Source organism: Zingiber officinale, chromosome 2B, assembly GCF_018446385.1.
Source record: "Zingiber officinale cultivar Zhangliang chromosome 2B, Zo_v1.1, whole genome shotgun sequence".
NCBI classification, from domain to species: domain Eukaryota; kingdom Viridiplantae; phylum Streptophyta; class Magnoliopsida; order Zingiberales; family Zingiberaceae; genus Zingiber; species Zingiber officinale.
The window spans coordinates 150,758,509-150,779,483 of NC_055989.1; the positions used below are offsets into that span (position 1 = coordinate 150,758,509).

At 46.4% G+C, this 20,975-nt stretch overlaps 1 protein-coding gene across 1 annotated transcript; it reads right to left on the bottom strand.

The window, feature by feature from the left end:
* Positions 1-4,175: 4,175 nt before the first annotated feature.
* LOC122048866 (protein FAR1-RELATED SEQUENCE 5-like) lies at positions 4,176-20,809 on the bottom strand. Its single transcript, XM_042610382.1, has 6 exons — positions 20,658-20,809; positions 19,411-20,111; positions 18,830-19,348; positions 17,959-18,228; positions 4,703-4,770; positions 4,176-4,256 (listed from the first exon to the last, which is right to left on the bottom strand). The coding sequence occupies exons 1-6, from the start codon at positions 20,807-20,809 to the stop codon at positions 4,176-4,178; spliced, it is 1,791 nt and encodes a 596-aa protein (XP_042466316.1).
* Positions 20,810-20,975: the final 166 nt, after the last annotated feature.

The window sequence follows — 20,975 nt, forward strand, 5'->3', positions numbered from 1 at the left end:
CGAAATCGTCGCCGGAAAGTGTCCTTGGGGCCCTAGAGAAAGAACCCTAGGTCTTCGTTGGTGTGGCGCCGAAAGAAGGAGGAAGAAAAGGGAGAGGTGGCGTGAGATGGTTTCGGTGGAGAAGGATGTGCCGAACCAAAATAAAATAAACCAAACCCTCTTTAAGTTTCCTATTTATATTAAGTGGGTATTTTGGCCCAACTCAATTATAATTATATTTGGTTCTCCTTCCTCTTAGCACGGCTCTGCTGGGTTCACCGGTTACTAAGGCTAACTAAAGGTTTAGCGGACCCGAGAGGTCCCGGGTTCGATTCCCGCGGAAGCCTTTTTATTCTTCTAATTATTTTTGCTATTTCTGCTACTCGGAAAATTCCGAAAAAATATCTAAAAATTCCAGAAAAAACATAGAATATTTATAATGCAAGTTTGAGAATTTTCGGGCGTTACATTTTCGCACCTAGACTTTAGTGAGGGTCAGGGAGTAAGTTAGCACAACATAATGTAACGGTCCGGTCTCGCAGTCCTAGACCAGTAGGAGGCGGGTCGTTACAGCCTACTAACAGACAAAAGGAGAATCGGTCGATATGCTTGTGGGAATTTGTGTCACCGACAGACGACATGGTTGGTGGCATGGACGGGCAGAGGATCGTACGACAGAATCTTCCACTGTCATGTCAGAGATATGCTCGGGTCATTGAGGTATGGTGTCAGAGACATTTTCGTGATGCATCTTTTTAGGGGAAGCTTTGAGAAGCGTGCACGCCTCGAGGAACATGCACGCGCTCCCCCAGACCCCTATATAAAGGGCCCCAAGCTTTAATGGAGGTATGCATACTTTTCTGTAGCTACTGTTGCTCTACTTCTCTGCTTCCTCGCTTATATATCACCGGAGACTGACTTGAGCATCGGAGGGCCATCGCCGGAGAACCCCTCTCTGGCTCGGCACTGACCCCGCTTTGGTTACAGGTCTCTCTGACTCGGAGTCCACCAACAGTCAACAGGAGTGCCACGCCCCCAGCACCCATCGCCTCGACTCTTGGACAAGATCAAATTTGGCCGAGCGACCATTCCGCTCGGCCAAAGGACTAGACCTCCCGAACGACTAAGGGTTGGCCGAGCGGCTGCCCCACTCGACCCACTAACAGACAAAAGGAGGATCAATCAATATCCTCGTAGGAATTCGTGCCACCGATAGACGACATGGTTGGCGGCATGGACGGGCAGAGGATCGTATGACAGAAGCTTCCACTGTCATGTCAGAGATATGTTCAGGTCATTGAGGTATGGTGTCAGAGACGCTTTCCAGACGCGTCTTTTCAAGAAAAGCTTTGAGAAGCGTGCACGCCTCAAGGAACGTGCACGTGCTCCCTCGAAGCTCTATATAAAGAGGCCCAAGCTTCAACGGAGGTATATTTACTTTACTGTAGCTACTGTTACTCTGCTTCTCTGCTTCCTCGCTTATACATCGTTGGAGAATGACTTGAGCGTCGGAGGGTCATCGCCGGGGAGCCCCTCCCTGGCTCGGCACTGACCTCGCTTTGGTTGCAGGTCTCTCTGACTCGGAGTCCACCAACAGACAACAGAAGTGCCACGTCCCCAGCACCCATCACCTCGACTCTCAGACAGGATCAGAACCAAAATTGCTATTATTTTTTATGAAGGTAGATGACTAATCGATTTTATTGTAGTTACATATGAGATTGTCATGTTCCACCATCATATTCTTGGAAGAGCAAAGTTCTTATGTCACTCTATGATTCTAACATGTTTACGCATCCAAACCTACAATACAGTAACTATGGTGATAAATTTTGAATCAATGAAGTTACAATAAAATGTTACATCTTACAGCAAGTAGGTGTGCAAATCCTTGCAACTTTGGAGTTTGATTTCTCTCAAGGCCTGGTGACTTGGGTCTCAGTGAGAGCATCAGACCAATATCCTCCATTTGTGGGGTGATATAATCATATACAGTCTTACATCAATTATATCTACCTAAATTTTTAAAGTCATCGACACAATTAAGTAGTGAATTTACTGGTAGTCTAGATATACTACCGGTAGTAATAAATAACACGCATATAAAAAATATAAAATAACAAGTTGGCAAAACAAAAAAAATCAAGAGATGGTTCTAGTTGTTTGCTGATGTTGATTAACTTGTTCTCTTCTTTAGCCTTTGAACACTCCTAATCTATGAAATGATGAAGGTAGAGTGGGGTGGAGACGACATCCAATGTAAAGACACTTCATCGCTATGATCTAGATCTTAGAATCAGTGCAACATCTTTTCTTATGAGTCTAATCTTCTAATTTTGAAAGATGAAACACTTAGCATGATAATCTCAATTATCAAACATATTTCGTACAAGGTCTCTGATGTTTGCATTATCTGATATGTCTAGGGCTCAGGCAAATGGAATTCTATTTATCAACTCTATTTGTTGTTTATTTGGTTCTAGTGATAATATGAATGACTTAAACTAAGGGACGCTACCTTTCCATTATATTTTTCTATAATACACATGATAAGTAAAGCTTTTGAGGGAGGTTGAAGCACTAGACGCCATTTAATTTTGTAAACAAATATTTAATATCTTAGTGATACATTATAATGTTAGTTTTGAATGATAAAATGAGATTTCAGCTAGTTCTGGTCAGAATGTTATAGCAACTATGGTACTGTAGCTGTTACAATGTGCTAGTCTAAGAATCATAACTGCCACAATGTGGTTAGACCAAAATATTATAAAAGCTACGAAATCATAATTGTTACAATGTGGTAGGATCACAAATAAGAATGGTATAACAACTACAGTTCCATAACTGCTATAATATTGTATCTGCTAAAGTTCTGTAGCATTTGGATGGAGGAAGATGCTTAGGGTACATACATGAGGGAACATACTGTAGATGAATGATGACAGGCAAGCTTGGCGAAGTGATGCGACACTGAGGGAGTAGATCGGCCAAGACAGTGATCGACGGCTCTGTGAAGCGAGGCGGCACCGAGGAAAATAAGGGAGTTCGAAGAAGGGTTTGAAATGTTCAGATTTTTGAACGGGAAAGGAAAAAAGAAAGTTTAGGGTTTTTATAATTATGACGGATTGTTGTTACAGTAGGAAAAAAAATCATGACAGATATTATTACAGTAACAATCAGGCATAGTCTGTAGCAGGAGTTGGGGGTATATATTTAAACGTCTAGTGTGCCAGTTCGATTCTTCTGTCCCGAAACTTCCCTTGTCCCTCTGTCCCATGCAGTAAACGACAAAGAGGAACAGTGTTTCTCTCGTGAGAAACACGTGACGCCGAAGAAGAACGAGTCAAAATCGCCGAAAACACCGCGACGCGAGAAACCTGTTCGCGAACTCACGCCACCCTCTCTGTGCCCTAACGGTCCTTCCCACGCCGTCTGTCCCGACGAAGGCCCACTGGTGCACAGTTCAAGCCATCTTCCGACTGTCGACGGCAACAGAGACTCCTTCCCACGGCGTCTGTCCCGACGAAGGCCCGCTGGTGCGCAGTTCAAGCCGTCTTCCGACTGTCGATGGCAACAGAGACTCCTTCCCGCGGTGTCTGCCCCGACGAAGGCCTGCCGGTGCCAAATCCCATCTTCTTCCAACTCTCGACGTGCCTTAACATTTCCGTGGAGGTCAATCCCTTCTCCTTCCCTAAACCCTTCGTCGTGCCCTAATATTTATCTTCCTTGAACCTAAGAAAACCATTTAACAATTAATCTGTTGTTAGTTATTTCTCTATGGATATTTTTTGGACTCTTTCTTGAAAACCATTTAACCGTTTAAGCTTCTTATCACTTATGTTGGAATCTTGTATTCAATTGTTAATTGTGCACATTTGCTTTGCTTTGAAGCTAGGCACAATTCATTCTGTTCTTTTGATTTATTTATTGATAGTGAACTTTCTCGTGCACGTTTCAAGATTGGTACAATGCAAATTCAAGTTGAAGAACACTTGAGCTTTGATGTTGCTATCAAGTAGATTGTGACATAGTTATCTCTTGATAATATTATGAGAGATCTACTCCTACACACTTTTAAATGATAGTTGAAGACATCAATCTATATAAATAGATACTATCTTAAACTTGAGTTTGGAGTAGACACGCCTTAATGGACTTCCAGCTGCTAGTTGGGTGGTGGTGAGAGCTGGACTTCATTGATCCTTGAGTATGTCCAAGTAAATGTTGCCATTGCTGTTGATGTTTGGATGGAAGACCTTTGTCTTGAATGCTACCTTCAGATGAACCAGCAAACTCACAGATTCATCTCTGAATTAGGATTCTAAAATAGATGTTTTCTTTTATAGCAGTCGAAGGGACATAATTTGTGTAGCATACTTACCATAATGAGGTACATCATTATAAGTTGCACATAAATTAGATGATGCTTTTTCCTTTACTTTGAAGATTCAATTTGTCTCATTTCGGACTCTGAAGGGGTTCTTTTAATTAGCTCTAATTTTGTTGAATTTTATTTTTTAGGTTGTTGTTGAATGGCATCATCAAGTAACAGCAGTATCGACCATACCAAATTTGAAAATGTACAATGCAGGTACAGCGGACTAAGAGCATTGGTAATAGTATCTAGATCAATGAACAACCCAGGAAGACTATATTATGGATGTAAGCAGCATGGACGGTTATAGTGGGTGAGGTATGATACTAGACTAAATGAAGATACCAGTGTTATACATTCAAGGATGTTGCCAAGAGTGGAGTCGAGGGTAGGAAGTGAATACATTGCGTATCCTGGACACAATATGAGAAATTGGAATGTATCGCTTATCGTTTGGATATTAGTGACAGTGGACTTATTTCTTTTGGCTGTATATTTGTTTTGTTTGTTAGTTGGTCTAGTTTAGTAGTAATGTGATAAAGAAATATAATTATGGATGATGTTGACATGTGCTTTTATTGTTTATGGATGGATATTAGTTATGTATTCTTCAATTAGCTTCGAAAGTCAACAAATGATGTGATCCGGCGGTAAGAATGGGGGATCCACTTCCTGAAGGGTCTCAGCTTGAGGACAGATGGAGGGCTGACTAAGCGGTTAATGGCCGCGCCGAGCAGCTGAGTAGGTCCGAGCGGAACCAAAGATAACCCAGTCATGGGCTGGGGTTTCCGACGCCAAGGCAGGAGAACCGAATGGCCGATCGGGGCGTCTGCCCGGCTGGGACCGAAGGTCCGAGCGGGTGGTCCGTTCGGCCAGGATAAGGGCGAGGGTATGAAGGTTAGCCGAGCGGCCTATTCGTTCGGCTCAGGATATGGGGTGTCAGCAAGGGCATGTCTGATGATTACGTCGTACACAAGAGTGTACGATGGAGGATCTCGCCGTCACATCATGGAGAGGTTGATATAGTGGCGGTATGGCCATATGGGCGTCTTTCTGACAGACCCATACCTGGGCATGGTCCTTCTGACAGACCCATACCTGGGCATGGTCGAAAGCAGGTGATTGCTTTGATTGGCGCGCCCAGGCTCCTTCGAGAGGTCTATATAAGGTCTCCATTTCTTCACCGGAGGTATGCAAGTCTTCATCCGGAGGCCACCTTTTTGTTATTCCTCGCCTGACTTTAGCGTCGGAGGGCCGTCGCCGGGACACCCCTCCCGGCTCGGTTTTGCTGCAGGTTCGCCGGAGATCTAGGTCAGCCGGGAGCGCCACGTGCCCAGTGTCCGTTGACCCCTGGTTCGGACAGATCAATTTGGCGCGTCTGTGGGAGCACACGCATCCGACAGAAGCGATGGCGGTGGGGACGACAACACCGGTGGCGCTTTCAATGAAGAACTCGACGCCTGGTCGAGATGAGGGCCAAACTTGTGGAGCAAAAGCAGAGCGAGCCGAGCAACAAGCAACATCTGCGTCAGGTGGCCGAGCGGAAGCACCTCCAGCCACCGTCGCATTCCATCGAGCTTTATTTCGCACCCCTGAAGCCGTACCAGCTCGAAGAGATAGAGGATCTTCTTCAGACGAGATGCCTAGGCGAGATGACAGAAAGGGGAAAACCCCCCGAGCGGATGTATCCCCCGAGCGGATCAATCGCCAATTCTCGGAGGCTATTCTACGAGACCCTCTGCCCAAGCACTACGTGCCTCCGACGATCGGCGAGTATAATGGAGCAACAGACCCGGATGATCATCTAGGTAAGTTTGATAACACGGCTACACTCCATCAATACACAGATGGAGTAAAGTGCCGAGTCTTCCTTACCACTCTCTCGGGATCGGCTCAACGGTGGTTTCGGAGGCTGCCGGACGGATCCATCACAAGTTTCAAGGACTTCCGAACGGCCTTCCTCCACCACTTCGCCAGCAGTCGGCGTTATCAGAAGACAAGTGTCAGCTTGTTCGCCATCAAGCAGGAGCCGAGAGAATCACTTCGAACTTACATCCAGCGGTTCAACAAGGTGGCAATGGATATTCCAACGGCCACATCGGAGACCATGATGAATGCCTTCACACAAGGCCTAGTGGATGGGGATTTCTTCCGGTCGCTCATCCGAAAGCCGCCCCGAGATTATGATCACATGCTACACCGAGCCAATGAATACATCAACGTGGAAGAAGCGCAAGCCGGAAAAACTCCAATGAGAGAGGCGCCTATTCGAGAGCGGAGACAGCCGCTCATCGGCCGCCTAGAGGACCAAGGGCGAAGCAATCCGCTCCCTCGTGTGAGGTCCCAAGTTCAAGAAGTAGCTGCTGCTCGGATCAAGCCAAAGAAGAAATGGACCCTATGTTCTCCTTCCAGACGGATACGCACAACACGAGGGATTGTCGAAGTCTTCCCTTAGTGCTAATCCCAGGAAGGCTGAACGGCGGTCTCCTTCCGTCAACAAGACAAAGGACCCATGAAGCCGGCCGGACCCGCACCGAGCGACATCAGCAGACGCCCGATCGGCACCGATCTCCAAGACAGGAGAATAGAGAACGGTCCCGACCGTCCGCTCGGGAAGAGGAAAATAGGAGCAATACTTCGAGGCGAGATCAGCGTTATTGCTGGTGGGCCGACGCAACCGAGCCAGAAAGGTGGGCGTCCGGCAGCTCCAGATCCACGCGGTCGGTTGCAGCCAGGAGCGGGCAAGTGGACCGGAAATCACCTTCAGACCCGGGGACTTAGAAGGAGTTGAAGTGCCCCACGACGATGCTCTGCTCATTAAAGCGGTAATAGCAAATTACACTATCCACCGCATATTCGTTGACACAGGGAGCTCGGTTAGCATCATATTCAAGAAGGCGTTCGATCAGCTGCAAATTGATCGAGCCGAGCTGCTACCCATGACAACCCCGCTCTATGGGTTTACGGGCAACGAAGTTCAGCCGGTCGGACAGATCCGGTTGGCTACCTCGCTGGGAGAGGAGCCGCTCAGGAGGACCAGGACAATAAATTTCGTGGTGGTCGACTCTCCCTCGTCCTACAACGTCATTTTGGGACGACCGGCGCTCGGCGAATTTCGAGCGGTCGTCTCAACCTTCCACCAGAAGATGAAGTTCCCCGTCGAAGACAAAGTGGGAGAAGCACGAGGAGACCAGCTAGCAGCTCGGCGATGTTACATCGAAATGGTCAGAGCAGAAGCTAATTCTGCTCGGAAAATGCCTCGGATCGAGGTAAACACCATCACCGAAAAGCCACCCACTTTAATTTATGAGGAAAAAGAAGAAGTGCAGATTCATCCAATCCGGTTGGAGGCCACCACTGCGTTGCGGTACCGACGGAGAGAGCGAGAAGAGGTGCGATCGATAACGGAGCTCGTAGATGGCGATCATGAGGAGAAAAGAGCTACTGTGGCAGAGAGCCCTCATGCGTGAGGGCGAGGGGCTGCCAACAGTGAGCACGATCGGCGCCAGAGGCGGCGAAGGTAACATCCCCATGCGCCTCTATCGTGGTGGCAAGGCGTGAGGAAGCCAACGCCGAAGGAGGCTTCTGGCGAGAGGAGAAGGGACTTGTATGCCGCCAATGAGAGGGGATGTGGCGAGGTGGCCCTAGCCTGCGTTGTTGCGAGGCTAGCGACATAAAACATCACTTCCTCCTCCTGGTGGAGAAGCTGGTCGTAACGGCTGACGGCACATACTGCTATAATGTGATGCCATTCGGATTGAAGAACGCAGGGCCACCTATCAGCTTGATGAACAAAGTATTCAGGGAGCAGATCGGGCGGAATCTGGAAGTCTATGTGGACGACATTCTTATCAAATCCGTCCGAGCGGCCGATCTCTTCAAGGACATGGAAGAAACCTTCCGAACGCTACACAAATACGGAGTCAAACTAAATCCCGAGAAGTGCTTGTTCGGAGCACTTCTTGGGGTACATAGTGACCGAGCGGGGAATCGAAGCAAATCCCAGCAAGGTGAAAGCTCTACAGGATATGCCGCCTCCCAGAAATACAAGGGAAGTGCAGCGTTTGACCGGTCGGATCACCGCTCTGTCCAAGTTCATCTCCAAAACCGCCGACCGGAGCCTTCCATTCTTCAAGATCCTGCGCAAGGCTACTAAGTTCCAGTGGGATGAAGAATGTGACCGAGCGTTCAGAGAATTGAAGACATATCTTAATTCTCTGCCAGTGCTAGCCAAGCCGATCGGGGGTGAGTCACTTTATATTTATTTGTCGTCAACTGAGCATGCTGTAGGCTCAGCACTTGTGAGGGCAAGCGGCGAAGAGCAGCAGGTGTATTTTCTAAGCCACATTTTAAAAGATGCTGAATCTCGTTACACCGAGCTCGAGAAGTTGGCCTTTGCTTTGGTTCTAGCCGCTCGGCGCCTTCGACCATATTTCTTGGCTCACACCATCATTGTCCGGACGAACAGTCCACTAGGAAGAGTACTGTTGAATCCAGAAGCGTCCGGACGGCTCATCAAGTGGACGACAGAATTAAGTGAATTTGACATCCAATACCAGCCCCGCTCGGCGATCAAAGCACAATCCTTGGCTGATTTTGTGACCGAAGTGCCAGAGCCGGAAGCTATGTGGAGAATATATGTGGATGGGTCCTCCACTCGGCTCGGAAGTGGGATTGGAATATTGCTGCTCTCACCTCAAGAAGAGAAGATGCACCTATCCGTCCGGCTGGATTACAAAGCTACCAACAATGAAGCAGAGTATGAGGCCCTCATAGCCGGATTGCAGGCAGCCCCGCATGTGGGTGCCGGTCGGGTGACTCTCTATTCAGATTCACAGTTGGCCGCTCAACAACTTTCTGGCACCTTTGAAATCAACAGTGTTCGGCTTAAACTCTACGTTGAGGCCTTTGAAAAACTCAAAGCTACTTTCCGAGAGGTTTTTATACAGAAGATCCCCCGAACGGAGAACCAGGCAGCAGACGAGTTAGCCAAACTCGCGAGTTCAATAACGCCAGTTGCCATGCAGCAACCAATTGAAAAAGTACTGCTGGTGGCGCACGTCGATCGGATGCAAGGCCTCACGTTTCCAAGTGACTGGAGGACACCTATTATAGAATTTCTCCGTTCGGGCACCACACCCTCCAATGAATATGCAGCCCGGCTCCTCAGAAGAAGAGCCGGTCGGTTTACACTCATCGGAGAGCAGCTTTACAAGAAAGCTTTCTCGCGCCCGTTGCTGAAATGTATAAGCTCGGAGGACTCAGCTTACATCATCCAGGAAGTACATCAAGGATCATGCGGGGGACATCCGGGCGGACGATCACTAGCTAAGAAGATCCTGCTAGCTGGATACTTTTGGCCGACCTTACAAATAGACGCCGCTCGGACAGTATCTACGTGCCTTTCGTGCCAAAAGTATCATAACTTCTCCCACCGACCGGCAGAGGAGATGAAGGCATCAATCGTCTCATGTCCGTTCGATCAATGGGGGATGGATATTGTGGGTCCATTTCCGATGGGACCGGGCAGAGGAAATTTTTGCTGGTGGCGGTCGATTATTTCTCCAAGTGGGTGGAGGCCGAGCCACTAGCCAGGATCACCGAACAGATGGTCAAAAAATTCATCTGGCAACACATCATCTGTAGGTTCGGTATCCCTCGCCGATTGGTTTCCGACAATGGGCGGCAATTCACAGGGAAGGTGCTAGAAGATTGGTGCAAAAGCTACGGCATCGAGCAACACTTCACGTCCGTGGCTTACCCCAAAGCAGCGGTCAAGTAGCCAACGAAATTCTCCGTATTCGCGACCACGTGGAGGAAGTTGGCGGATGAAGTGCGGGCATTTTATGGGCCATCCGGACGACTCTAAGGAAGCAGGCGTCACACCTGGTGTACGGCGGCGATTATTCGGTTGAAGTCGAGTCCGTCGGTCCATTATGATGAAGGCAACGCCGATCGGAGGAATGGGGCTGGATTTGATTGACGAGGTGGGCCAAGGCATCCGTTCTGATGGCATACCGTCGTGGATGAAGCAAAACTACAACCGACGCGTCATTCCCGGATCATTCCAGGTTGGCGATCTCGAAGAAAGTCAAGCCGGTCGGCGACGTCGGCAAGCTTCCGTGGGCGGTCCCTTCAAAATCATCGAGAAGCTCCGCGGGTGCGTATTATTTGGAGGATGAGGAAGGTCGGCAGATAGGCCGTGGAGCGAACCACCTCCAGCCCAGGCGGGGTGAAAGGTGTGCCTATTTAAACCATCTTGTGTACTTTTTTCGACTAATGCAGAAACGAAAATTCAAGAGAACAAATAAGGCACCGCCAACAAAGAACGAAGGCCGCTCGGCAGGAGGTAAATGGGTCGAGCCAAGCGCTCGAAAATTAAAGGCCCGTACCATTCGGACGGAGGTAAATTATCCTAGCCAAAATGCTCGACGAAGCAGATCCTGAGCCATTCGTCTACAAGAGAGCAAAAAGATGAAAACACATTGAGCATTCTCCGAAGACCGTTGCATTTAGATTCATAACTGAGCCGGGAGCTTGGATGGGCATAAAATTTGTTCGAGCACGGGATAAGTTATGAAGGCCAAGGTCGCTTGACCTAGTAAGGAGTTAGCCTTGAAGTCGTCTAGCCGACGTTAAGTGAGCGCCGATCGGCTATAAATATCCGTCGAGCTCCGGCGTTAAAGATCGAGAGGCGCGCCTATACGCGCCGACGAGCTCCCGTCGTTAAAGATCGAGAGCCGCGCGATCGGCTATAAATATCGCGCCGTCGAGCTCCGTAAAGATCGAGAGGCGAGCGGCGTCTATAAACGTCCGAGCGAGTCGACGTTAAAGATCGAGAGCCGGCCGACCGGCTATAAATATCCGCGCCGTCGAGCTCCGGCGTTAAAGATCGAGAGCGGCGCCGATCGGCTCGGGCGGAAGGTCGACGAGCCCGTCGTTAAAGATCGAGGCGCCGATCGGCTATAAATATCCGCGCCGTCGAGCTCGGCGTTAAAGATCGAGAGCGAGCGGCGTCTATAGCGTCCGGCGGAAGGTCGACGAGCCCGTCGTTAAGATCGAGCCGCCGATCGGCTATAAATATCCGCGTCGTCGAGCTCGATCGAGAGACGAGACGGCGTCTATAAACGTCCGGCGGAAGGTCGACGAGCCCCGTCGTTAAAGATCGAGGCCGATCGGCTATAAACATCCGCGTCCGAGCTCCGGCGTTAAGATCGAGAGCGAGGCCGTCTATAAACGTCCGGCGGCCGGCCCCGCGTTAAAGATCGAGCCGCGATCGGCTATAAACATCCGCGCGGTCGAGCTCCGACGTTAAAGATCGAGAGAGGAGCCGACGTCCCGAGCGGAAGGCCGACGAGCCCGTCGTTAAAGATCGAGCGCCTTCGGCCGGAATATCCGTCGAGCTCCGACGTTAAAGATCGAGAGACGAGCCGGCGTCTATAAACGTCCGAGCGGAAGGCCGACGAGCCCCGTCGTTAAAGATCGAGAGCCGCGCCGATCGGCTATAAATATCCGCGCCGTCGAGCTCCGACGTTAAAGATCGAGAGACGAGCCGACGTCTATAAATCCTCGAATGGAAGACCGACGAGCTCCGTCGTTAGAGATCGAGAGTCGAACCCGCGACTGTGAGCTTACTGGACGAAACTAAGTACGCCAAATAACGAGCGTTCGCAAGTACTAAATTGATTAAGTCCGATCGGCCATCAGCTTGCCAATACTTCGCATTCACTGAATGCAAACAGCATAGCCAAGCGCTAAACGATTTCGAGGAAAACAAGTGAACTGATTGACCCGATCGGTCGTCTAGTGGGGAACACGTCGAGCTTAACTGACTCTACGAATAAGCACCAAACAGACAAAAGACGGCAATGAAGGGCAAACAAAAATACAAGGAACACAATTGTGCCGAACGACACGTACAAAAGTTTTACATTCGCAAAGCGGATGAAATACAGAAAGTACTTAGAAGAGCTCGCCTCACTCCGGGTCCTCAAAATTAAAAAAGGCGTCCGAGATATCATCTATCATGGCCGCCAGGTCGGAAGCATTCCCTCGAGAAGGTGGCCACCCTTCTTCAAATGCGCCATGGTGACCTTAACTCTCGGCGAAAGTTGAGAAGCGTTGCCGCAATTTTCCGAACCGTTCAGTGGAGGTATTCTTGGCCAGGCGACTCGACTCTCCCTCCTTATATTGTCTAGCGCGCCGGGAGGCAATCGGTGAATCTTGAAGAACTTTCCGGTCCACCTCCGCTTTAGTGCGTTCGGCGGAGCGCCCATCCCGTTCGGCAGCTAATTGGGCTTCCAGATTCTTATATCGCTGATCTAGGGCTCCTTGACTTTCATCTTGTCCGGATCAGCAATCGCCCGCTTCTTCCGGCTGATCGCTTCACGTCTGCGTCGCGTGTCTTCACCAGCCTTCAAGTCGAGCCCTTCTTCTGTTCGGCCTCGAGGGCTTGTTTCTCCCGCTCGGATGATGGACCTCCCGACACTTGGAGTTTTCCAGAGATCCGCTAGCCGATGGCTAGTGGCGATTTGCTCGCCAACGCTATAAAGGAAATAATAAAATCGAGCCAAACGGTAACATGACACGGGAAGAAAAATGAACGTACCTGGGTGGCCTGTCGCCGAGCTGCTTGGGCGTCATGAGGGCCACCTGAATCTGGGCGTCCTCGAAGAGCTTGGCGAGCGGACCCGTCAGGGTTATTTCATGAACTGGGCTTGATGGCCGATCGGCGGACAATAGATATTCCTCCGATGGGAATCGGAGGGTGGTCTTGATGGTCGGGTGGCCGGCCGGCGCTTCTTCAGCCGCGGTCGCCTGACACGAGGACTCCCCTATGGTGGAAGTTTCGCCCAACCGTCGTAAGCGACGACGGGTCCGTGGAGGAGAGCCAGAAGGCTGTGCGGTAGGAGAGGTCACTGGGGTCCCGATCCGCGACGGCGTGTGATCTGGCGAAGCGACCCCGATCGGTGCCTGTGGCTCGCCCTCCTGGGTCGGCGGAAGGCTGGGATCTCTTCGACGTTTCCGCCGAGCTTCCAGTGGTGAATCCCCGGCCTGGGGGACTCCCAGCTCGGCTGAAGCGGATGGAGTAACTTCAGTTTCAGGGGCGGATTGCGTCCCCCCCTCTCCTGTAGCTGCCGGGCGGCTGGGGATTAGACCCCGCTCGGCGAGTTCTTTTTTGGTGGCCGCCTCAATTTCCACGGCCTTCAATTTCAGGTGGTCGGTAGCCTTGGAGCGCCACATGACTTCAGCTGCAGCAGAAGAAATTAAAATCAGTTAGACAAAAAAGGTGAGAGAAGTAAAGAGTCCTTACTCATGCGGTAGGGGAGATTGGCCCGAACAGGAGATAATCCAAAAATGTACAACACCCCCTTGAGAAGCAACTGGTCGATTTTGTACCGTTGACCAGACAACCATCAGTGGGGGTTACGATGCCACTTCGAGCTACCAGCGGATCGAGAATTCCGGTCGCTCGGGAAGTCATATGAAGAAGAACTCCTTCCAGTGTTTGTTGGAGGTCGGCATATTATCAAAAAATTTGAAGCCTATTCTACTTTGGAAAATAAAAGTGCCCAACTCGGATTGTTTGGGATAGAAGAAATAGTGGAATATCTTGGGGTCGAGTGGGATACTGTGCAGCTTAAAGAGGACGACCACCCCGCTCAGCAGCCTAAAGGAATTCGACACAAGTTGGCCGAGCGGGATGCGAAAATAATTACAAACCTCTAAAATAAAGGGATGGGCAGGAAATCTAAGGCCGCCCTGGAATTGGTCTAGAAAAAAACAAATGGTGCCGATCGGGGGGTCATGGGGCCGGTCGGTCGGGTCGGCTATAACTATTTCATAGTTATCAGGAATCCCGTATGTCCGAACAAGACGCCGAGCGCCCTCCTCTTCAAATCGACTCTCCATGGTCAGGTACCAAGGGCTATGAACACCAACAGCGGGTTCGGAGGAGCTTGCCATCTCGGAGAAGCAAAAAGATAGCAAGAAATCGAAGGAATGGGAACAAAAGAGGCAAAACAAGATGGGATGACCTTGTAAACGAAGGGAGAAGACTCACGGAGAAGGAAACGGACGGAAAGGATCACCGGTGAGATGGTAGCCTCCGAAAAACAGGAACTGGATCGTCGGAGGTCACAACAGAGGAAGAGACAGAAGGACAACGCGCAAGCGAATATGCGGCGAAGGAAGGAGACGGAGGCTTTATACGGCTGAGGTCGGTCAGCCTCCGCCGTCGGATGCAGGTCACGGGAGACGAGGTCATCATCTGACCGTCCATTTCAATGCAATCGGCGTCCCATCGTACGGATCATCATCGCCACGCAAGAGGAGCCACGTGGCGCTCTGTCACCAGGTGCAATTAAGGCGCCCATACCGCGCATGCTTCGGCTTAATGAAGAGGATTTGCGTGATTTTCGAGAAGATTTAGACAAGCAAGCAGCCACGTTGAGCGACAAGACAACCAAAACGAAGAGCCGAGCGACTAGGTTTGGCATAAGGGCCGAACGGCTCAAGGGATATTATAAGCAATGGTAAGGCGGCGACCGCCCGCTTGGACACATAGTCCAGTCAGTCGGACTCGCTGCCTCCTTCGACTAGAGGGGGATCCACTTCCTGAAGGGTCTCAGCTTGAGGACAGATGGAGGGCTGACTAAGCGGTTAATGGCCGCGCCGAGCAGCTGAGTAGGTCCGAGCGGAACCAAAGATAACCCAGTCATGGGCTGGGGTTTCCGACGCCAAGGCAGGAGAACCGAATGGCCGATCGGGGCGTCTGCCCGGCTGGGACCGAAGGTCCGAGCGGGTGGTCCGTTCGGCCAGGATAAGGGCGAGGGTATGAAGGTTAGCCGAGCGGCCTATTCGTTCGGCTCAGGATATGGGGTGTCAGCAAGGGCATGTCTGATGATTACGCCGTACACAAGAGTGTACGATGGAGGATTTCGCCGTCACATCATGGAGAGGTTGATATAGTGGCGGTATGGCCTTATGGGCGTCTTTCTGACAGATCCATACCTGGGCATGGTCCTTCTGACAAACCCATACCTGGGCATGGTCGAAAGCAGGTGATTGCTTTGATTGGCGCGCCCAGACTCCTTCGAGAGGTCTATATAAGGTCTCCATTTCTTCACCGGAGGTACGCAAGTCTTCATCCGGAGGCCACCTTTTTGTTATTCCTCGCCTGACTTTAACGTCGGAGGGCCGTCGCCGGGACACCCCTCCCGGCTCGGTTTTGCTGCAGGTTCGCCGGAGCACTCGAGGATCCAGCAGGGAGCGCCACGTGCCCAGTGTCCGTTGACTCCTGGTTCGGACAGGATCAGATGTTATGATATTATCTTTGCTTATCTATGTCTAAGCTATCTTTAGCACGCATTGCTGAGATTTCTTCCCACTTTGAATTGTTCTTTGTTAATCTCAAATAATGAACATATTGTTGACCCAGATTTTTTGCTAATTTATGACCAAATTAGATTGATAGTCATTTGTTAAATCGATTGATGAGTTAGCCTCATGTCATTTAGATCGAGCGTGAGGAAAAAATATACTGAACATTTTACTTGTTATTTTCTTACAGAAATCAGAATCACTGGAGGCTGAACTAAAAAGACAGAAAGGATATTGAAAGTGAAAAGGTAGTGATTATAGGTCTTTACTTTGCAATTCAAATCTCAGTATTATTCTTCCTTTTTGGATCAGGGTTTATGCAGTTATGATGCATTAACTGGACTCAAAACTCTCCTAATTGTTGGCCAAAGTTCATAGCAAAATCAACGCATTTGATGTGTAAAATTTCTTCCACTTGATTACATTTAAGAAGAATCACATATTCTATCCCTAGCTTGACCTGAATCTTGATTTTACCTGCTTCACTTTTGCTGCCTTCAGACTAAGAAAATCGTATATGAATTTTGTGAAGCAAGGCATGAATTTTGGTGCGTAGGTTTCAGACAGTGAACTTTATTTTTTTATTTTTTTGCTAAAGCCCAATTTAAATTCACCAAACCCATACAACAATAATGATTTTTTAAAAAAATAAATCATAAAATAAATTGTTTTAACAGCTCTTCGAAATTAAGAAAAAACTTTATTTTAAAAGAATAAGATTTGCCAGCGTTGCAATTAAGCCTCCCATATTAAGAAACAGCTCTTCAAAATTAAGAAACAACTCCTATATTAAGCCACAATTTTGCCTTTTCAGCGTTGCAGTGTTAAATTTGATTCATCATCAATGCTAACTTCTCATTGCAATAAATCTGTCAGCCAGCGGCTCATGTAAAGAAAGACAAAAGAAATAAATTTTCTCATTGCAATAAATTTTCTGATGCTATTTAAAGACAAAAGATCAGTCCACATTGCAATAAATCTGCCAGGCAGCGGCTCATGAAAATCTCCATTTGATGATCACGCACTAGATCAGTCCACCAAATCCTAACTAAGCATACCTCAATTTTACCTTTTCAACGTTGCAATATTAAATTTGGTTCATCATCAATACTAACTTCTCATTGATTTCAATCAGAAAGGATTTGTTTTTCTGATGTTATTTAAAGACAAAAGAAAGACCACATTGCAATAAATCTGACAGCCAACGCCTCATGAAAATCTCCATTTGATGATCACACACTAGATCAGTCCACCAAAGCCTAACTAAGCATACCTCGCCATGACTAGATCAGGTTACCAAGAATGTAGAGTTAGCTAACAGCTACAGAAGTTGATCTGTATAATCATACACTTTTAATAAGTTAACCATACCAAAGACTTACCCCAAAATTGTGTAAAGATCCGAGTAAAAAAACTCAAATTCCTGGAGATGTTATATTGCATAGCAGGAAGAAGAGGTTTCACAATTGTATCTATGTTGAAAACCCGTTGAAGAAACTGCAATGCAAGGGATAATAGTTTTAAAACCAACAATACTTTAGTATCAAAAGAAAGTACTTAATCAATGAACTTTTAGTAATTGAAGCACTAAAGCCAGCTGGTACGTTCAAAGATTCTGAATACATGATATCAAGATTCTGAGAAGTCATATTAGTGAACTTGATTACCATTATAAGTGCATTGATTCAGTATCAAGATTTAACTAAGCTTCTATGAAAAACATGAATATGAACAAATTATTACTTACTGCATCTCCAAATGTATTGGAAATCAAACCACGATCTTGGCAGTTCAATATATCTAGACAAGTATCTTCCTTAGATACTCTCTAAATCCTTTCAAATTATAAAACAATTAAATATCCATTATAAGAGTTAGTTTCTTACCATCATTCCAAGTCATTTGTTTGAAAATAACCAATATCAGAGTTAACCTGAGATAGTTGCGTTGATAAAAGTGGTTGAAATTGAGTTTCGGCCATACTCAAACCTTCAACACTAGGCATGCAACTTGTACTTTCATAATGATCTTCTCTAGCCTGGTATAAAAATAATATAATGATTTAATTCTATATATTTTTTCAAATGAAATGACAACAAATAAACAACACTTTAATAAGAAAGGATGTGAAACCTTAACAATTGTTGAAGTTTGGTTATTTTTCCTCGTCGCTTTTCTTTTCTTTGAAATCTTATCTAAACCACTTTTCAATCTCTTACCTAAAACCGCTTTCTTCTTTGTCTTAATTCCTTTGACTCCAAGAGAGTTTCCTTCGCCACTTTCAAACTTTCTTTCAATAGAGTGTTGGACAGTTGATTCATTAACTTGTAACCTCTCATCCACCATCTGAAACATACTCAACAAACCATCTTTAACAACCTTGTAAGTGTCTTCCCTCTCTGCTATCTTGGTAACCAGTTGAACATACAATCCACTCAATTCTTTATATCGCATACTGTTGCAAGTTTTTGGATCCAAACTACCTTTGTCTGCAACAAGTTCAATAACTCCAAAGTATCCATCTTTTGCTTTCCGTGTCCACCTTTTCAATATATACTCACTTGGGATTTTCATGATATTTTTCATCGTAAATACTTTCAAAATATGAGAACATAAAATCCCAGCAAAATCATATTTTCTACAGCTACACTCGATCTTTTGACCCCATGAATAAAGTGTAACTATATGATGGTAACTCTTTTTGTGAGAAGTAACTTTGTATTTTAATTGTATGTGATCCAACATCCTCATAAATGTGTATAATAGAATCATGAGATTTGTACCACTCTTGTTCAAAACACTTACATGCCTCAGGAGTATAAATAGAACATGCATGCTTTAAAATTTCAATTGGATACAATAGACATGGAACACTTGTATTTGATCTAAAATCAGCTTTTAACTCCTCATATCGACGATCATCAAGCAACCTTTGGAAGTGATTGAAAAAGTCTAAAAACTTGTGTTGATAAGTGACATATCTTTTCAGAATAGTATTCATGCTCTCACTTCTTTGAGTTGTAGTCATATCTGCAAAAAACATATGTCGTCCATATACTAAAGCCCATTTTTTTTTTATGCAAAACATACGTCTCAACCAATCATTGTCTTCAAGTACATACTTGGTCAACATCATGTTCCAAGCTGAAATAAAATCTTCTTCTTCATCAAAATCATATATACACGAGGCAAAATCTTTAGTAAACTCTTTGAACTCAGAAAAAACTCCACTCAAATGTATTGCTGCATTCTGATAAATGTGCCAAATACACAAACGATGATGTGTTTCAGGCCATCTGGAAGTCAAAGCCTTTGCCATTGCTGCATCTTGATCAGTAAGAATAGTTATTGGTTTTTTTTCACACATAGCTTTAGTAAATGTATCAAACAACCACTCGAATGTCAAAGATGTTTCATCATATAATAAAGCTGCACCAAAAATTATGGACTGCTTATGATGATTAATACCCACAAACAACGCAATTGGACGACCTTCATTATTCTTCCTGTATGTTGTGTCAAAGCAAACAACATATCCAAAATTATCATAATCAGCTCTCATTTTAGCATCACACCAAAAAATATTAGTTATAAAATCATCTTCATCAACTTGAATAGCATAAAAAAATTAGGATCATCAAACTGCATTTTCTGTAAATATTCCAATACACCTCTTGTATCACCAACTCTAATATTTCTTGTTCTTTTGGATCGCAAGTAGTTGTTGTAATCTTGATGAATAAAACCTAAATTCTCCCTCCCACCTACTTGTTTCACCATAAGATCATGAGATGCTTTTGGGGGAATTCCCACATCACTTGCCATCTCAATCTGTATTGCCGCAGAAGCAGATATATTTCTATGACTTTTGTAAAGGTGAGTTTTGTTTGGACTTGAAACATAATGATTATGCTCTTTAACAAATTGCTCCACACTCAAGTTGCCATTTTTTCGACAACTAATCTTCATTTTAGCCTCACAACCAAACCTTGTTTCAGGACGATGAGATTTCACATAAACATCTCGTTTGTCTTTTCCCCTTTTTCCTTGTGCACAACAATAAAAAATCCTGTCAACTAATTTACCCGATTTATCATTGTGGCTTTTACTCCTTCTTATGCCAAATCCAACTTGTTTAGCATATTTCAAATAAAATTCATAGGCATCCTCTTCTGTCTTAAATTCCATACCAATTTTTGGCATAAATTCTTCTATGATAGATGTGTTATCACTCATCAATAACATGGTAGAGTCCATACCCTCATCGATAACATCAAACTCATTATCCTGACAGTCTTCGTTTCCATCAAAATTCAACCTACGACAACTCGTAGATTCAACCAACGACAACTCCATTAAAATTAGCTTGATCCTGAACAAAAAAAACAATCAAGAAATATATATATTTTCTACACATATCACAATACGAATTCTAAAATGTGATGACAAAAAAGTTATAGATAATTAAAAACTGAGCTATTTTTACATCAGCAGTGATTCGAATAAAAGTAAAACCATGGAAGTAGTAGGGAAATATTACTTCAGATTTGCAAGACAGAAGCTTAAACTCATGGTCAGTTCTCTAAATAAATCAAAAGAACAGAATGAATTGTGCCTAGCTTCAAAGCAAAGCAAATGTGCACAATTAACAATTGAATACAAGATTCCAACATAAGTGATAAGAAGCTTAAACGGTTAAATGGTTTTCAAGAAAGAGTCCAAAAAATATCCATAGAGAAATAACTAACAACAGATTAATTATTAAATGGTTTTCTTAGGTTCAAGAAAGATAAATATTAGGGCACGACGAAGGGTTTAGGGAAGGAGAAGGGATTGACCTCCACGGAAATGTTAGGGCACGTCGAGAGTTGGAAGACGAAGGGATTTGGCACCGGCAGGCCTTCGTCGGGACAGACACCGTGGGAAGGAGTCTCTGTTGCCGTCGACAGTCGGAAGATGGCTTGAACTGCGCACCAACGGGCCTTCGTCGGGACAGATGCCGTGGGAAGGAGTCTCTGTTGCCGTCGACAGTCGGAAGATGGCTTGAACTGTGCACCGGTGGGACTTCATCGGGACAGACGGCGTGGGAAGGACCGTTAGGGCACTGAGAGGGCGGCGTGAGTTCGCGAACATGTTTCTCGCGTCGCAGTGTTTTCGACGATTTTGACTCGTTCTTCTTCGGCGTCACGTGTTTCTCACGTGAGAAACACTGTTCCTCTTTGTCGTTTACTGCGTG

Coding starts and splice junctions, on each gene's coding strand:
- LOC122048866 (XM_042610382.1), bottom strand. CDS start 20,809: ATGAAGTCCCACCGGTGCACAGTTCAAGCCATCTTCCGACTGTCGACG. Junction 19,349..19,410: donor TAGAGTTGGTGATACAAGAG/GTGTATTGGAAT, acceptor ATGCTATTCAAG/TTGATGAAGATGATTTTATA. Junction 4,257..4,702: donor TCCTTGAATGTATAACACTG/GTATCTTCATTT, acceptor GTTCATCTGAAG/GTAGCATTCAAGACAAAGGT.